The sequence below is a fragment of the Physeter macrocephalus genome, chromosome 2, assembly GCF_002837175.3.
Source record: "Physeter macrocephalus isolate SW-GA chromosome 2, ASM283717v5, whole genome shotgun sequence".
NCBI lineage: Eukaryota > Metazoa > Chordata > Mammalia > Artiodactyla > Physeteridae > Physeter > Physeter macrocephalus.
This window is the reverse complement of record NC_041215.1, coordinates 118633754-118637743: the sequence shown is the minus strand read 5'-3', so window position 1 is coordinate 118637743 and position 3990 is coordinate 118633754. Positions and strand designations below refer to the sequence as shown.

At 46.0% G+C, this 3990-nt stretch overlaps 1 protein-coding gene across 1 annotated transcript in view; it reads right to left on the bottom strand.

The window, feature by feature from the left end:
- SMARCAL1 (SNF2 related chromatin remodeling annealing helicase 1) overlaps window positions 1-3990 on the bottom strand; it is a 285071-nt gene that overhangs the window by 11564 nt on the left and 269517 nt on the right. The window contains exon 3 of the mRNA XM_055079371.1: window positions 2121-2191. Coding sequence (XP_054935346.1) covers window positions 2121-2191 — 71 coding nt within the window. The remainder of the gene's footprint in view (window positions 1-2120; window positions 2192-3990) is intronic.

Below are 3990 nucleotides of genomic sequence, written 5' to 3'. Positions count from 1 at the left end.
CACCATTGTAAAGCAATTATACTCCAATAAAGATGTTTAAAAAAAAAAAAAAAGTCACAAGGCCACAAAATCAACTTGGCCAGCACATGAACACCATGGCCCCCAGTTTTCCTAAATGCCTCTCATCCCTCTACATCTCAGACGTGGCACTGCTGCTCTGCCCTTCCTTACATCCCTGAGCTACCGAGGTGGAAACACCTGCTGACCACAATAACCTTGGCTTTATATTGAAAGATGTCCATTAAAATGAAAACGAACAACAGCAAAAATGGGAAGAAAAGCAACTATCAGAGGAAACTGGGGTTTTAAGACTTATAATCTAATTTCCACTCACTAGCTGTATGATTCTGAAGTTTAGAGATTTACGTTAGATTTACTCAGTTTCTGCATTTTAACTTATTCTACTGATCTCACGAGGAGTCTATAAATGTGACATGAGTTAACAGATGTCAAAACTGTTGGAAACTATAAATCACTATATAATTTATCATGGAATTTTGAAAAAGTATGTATAAGGTATGTTATGATTTGAATGTTTGTGTCCCTGCCCCCCAGTTCATATGCTGAAATCCGAACCCCCAATGTGGGGCCTATGGGAGGAGATGGGGTTAGTGTTCTTGTAAAAGAGACCCCAGAAAGCACCCTTCCCCTTCCACCATGCAAGGACACAGCAAGAAGATGGCTGTCTATGAGCCAGGAAGAGAACTGTCACCAGACTCTGACTCTGCCAGCGCCTTGAACTTGGACTTCCCAGCCTCTAGGACTGTGAGAAATACGTGTTTGTTGTTTAAGGTGCACGGCCTACGACATTTTTGTCATAGCAGCATGAATGGACAAGGTATTACCCAAGTTATTTATAAGGTGGAAAATGGTTAGATTTAAAATTCCTAAGGGAAATGGGTGGCTCTGGGCCCAGCACTCAATGGACCCTGGATTTTGCAGGTCACAAGCTGAGAGCGCGAGGGAAGGGCTCACACCCATGCCGTGTGTTACTCAGCAGCACATGAGAAATGTCGGTGGAGGCAATTCAGGTTAGTGTCTGAGAGAGAAGTTTCCAGGCCATAAAAACCACATCTGGAGTTCACTGGTCTCTTAAACAGTATCATAAATGAAAAGGGCAGTGCCCAGAGGGTGAAGGAGAGCTGCCCAACATTCAGGAGTCTTTGCGGAGAGTCTGTGATTTGAACAATGCAGCGAACTCACTCTCCAACCACATTTAAGGGTGCAGAGGGAGAGGCCTGTGAGGCTGGGAGATGCAGAGGCTGAGTGAGAGGGCAGGGCCGGCTGTGGGTCTCCATTTATCCATGGATCTCGGTCCCCACAGCCAATCTGGGACCGCTCAACCCACGCTAAATTTATTTCATTGTAATTGAATCACTTGGACCATTATCCTGCCTGAGTCTCACACAAATGTTAAACAGTAGAAAAGTAGGCAAGCTGCCCATCGTTAGACTTGCTTCAAGTTTCTATCTCAGTGATATGTGAAGAGCAGTGGGTTTTTCTTTCTTTAGCCAAGGCAGACAATTGAGATTTTTTTTTTCAAGTCAGTGAATAATTTTAAGAAGAGAAATTATTACACCAGCTTTAGTTGAGAAGGCAGAAGGAGACCAAGTGTGACAACAGCCACTTGCCCGTCTCTTTTGAACAAACGATGATATTCACCTTCTTTCTTATTTAGGTAAATGACAGCTGAAACATGATGTCTTTGGAGACGACCCGAGAATCTCCGTAAGGCAGCTTCCTGGTCTTCTGTGAAACCCCTAATTTTTTTCCTACAGGCAAGTGACCACAGTTCTCTGAGCAAGAGGAAAACTTCCCTTCAGTGTTTGGGTCACCCAATCCTGCTCATAAGTGGCTCCAGCTCCAGCTCACTTGGGTTAAGACGGGATCTCGCAGGGACCCGAAGCACATCCTGGCAGGGCTCCAGCGACAAGCCTACTTATGCCTCCTGGGTGATGAGGCCGTGGTGCCCTAAACTTTATATTCAAGGCAACTATCACCCAAATCTCTAATCATTTCTTACAGAGCAATAAAACCATCCTGACGGACTAAGATAACAGGTATTTCTTTTTAAAAAAGAGAGAGAGAGAGAGAGAAGTCGACACTTGGTGTCCACTTACATGACAGATGGGATTTTAGCTTCAGCTGTTCTGTTGAAGAAGAGAATGAGGGCTTCTTTCTGCTGCTGTTTCTGTGGAAGGAGAAATCGAGGGTTTAAAGTCTCCCACTCTGAGAACGCGTGACACGCTGACATAATCATCACCACCAAGAGCTTTACAAATCCCAACGTCAATTGCCAGAGCCAAGAGGCCCTGACTTATCCACTCGCTTTAGCCACGCCACAGAAACTGTCTGGACTCTGGTTTTGTACTGGGAGACAAAGTAGCATTACAGCTATTCTGTCACCCTTCGAGAACTGTTGTGAGAATCCAATGAGGCAAGGAACATGCAAGCTCTTTGGAAGGGCACCGCAGGTAGTGCTTCACCATCCATACCAAGCTCATGTGCTTAGCGGGAGGGCAGCCCTGCTAAGCACGCCTATTTACTATAGGTATTACAGCCTGGTGACAACTTACACATGACAGTGGCCCACGATGTTCCCCCACCCCTTTCCTTCTGCCAACTTGTGTCCATACCCAACTGACTCAGCTCACCCCTAAGACTTACTGAATCATTTCCAACTGACCCCAACTAGTCTATTCTAGGATCATCTCAAAATGTTATTCACATGTTTCTGGCCTGTGCCCACAGAAGGTAATTGACTTCCCTCAAGAGGAAACGGTATTTTCTTCAGAGTTTGCATCTAAATAAATCCCAATAAAGAATGCTAACACAGGAGGTGCTTAATCAGTTTCGTAACAATATGAGATAACATTTACCATTACTCTTGGGTTCCCAGAGAGGACAGATACTCTAACCATCCTTGGTAGGGCAGCCATCCCCTTCCACTAGCCAGCATGGGTTTATAGATGCTCCTACATTTTGGGCCTGGGCCCTGTGAGGCCAGTGATTGACATGGCAGCTTCCTCATGGAACAAAGAGGTGACCCAACAGTAAAAACGCCTATGGCCCTGAACTCATTAATAACTCAGGAAAGCAGCCACCGCTGGACTGTACCTTAAATTACAGACACCACAGATGGTGAGAAAAGCTACCTGATCAAAATCGTTTTTTTGGCTTTAAAGAGCATCTCTCCTCTAGGCCTTGACAAGAAAGAAGAAAGAGACCCAGGAACCATAGGAATCCGTAGGGGCACTGACGGGGTAGTGGATCCATTTCATTTTCTACATGTGTCGTGGCAGTGGTGGGCACCATCCCTCCTATTTTGTGGCAGCAGTTCAATTAAACAACTCTAACCTCCTGGGAACTCACATGGAAGATGCGATTCTGTGTGTGTGTCTTAACTTGTTTCTCAGCCCCAGGCCCAGTTGGGATTCTGATGAGGCTCTGGACACACACACTTTTCGCGTGTGGCCCATGAACTCACATGGAGTCCGTTCGTGTCTCTCAAAGGGTCCCCTGCAGCAGGTTAGGCCCTCCAACCGAACGCGTCCCTAGTAGGATATGCTGAAGGGACAGTGTCAGGCTCCCATCTGACGACCTCACCCGCAGCGTGTATGCCTCAAGCAGACTGCACCCCACCCATTCTCAATCCACAATTAAACTCCTGTTCCTACAGAGACTCTTGTCAGGTCCTTCCCTCCCCCGCACACTCACTCCACACTCGCTCTTAGAAAGGGAGAGGGCAAAACAGATGGAGAGATGGTAAAAAGCACTTTCAGAAACACTGCCCCAAGATTTAACGTGCAGAGCCAATGTGGGTGTGAGAAAACAAACATCATTATTACACACAGCTTGGGGGATGGTACCCTGGGCTAATAACCCTTTTGGGGCTTTATCAATAGGTACCAAAAATCTTCAAAATATGCCCAGGCCCTGTGATGCAGCAACTCACTCCTAAAATTCATCCTCAGGATAGAACTGGAGGTA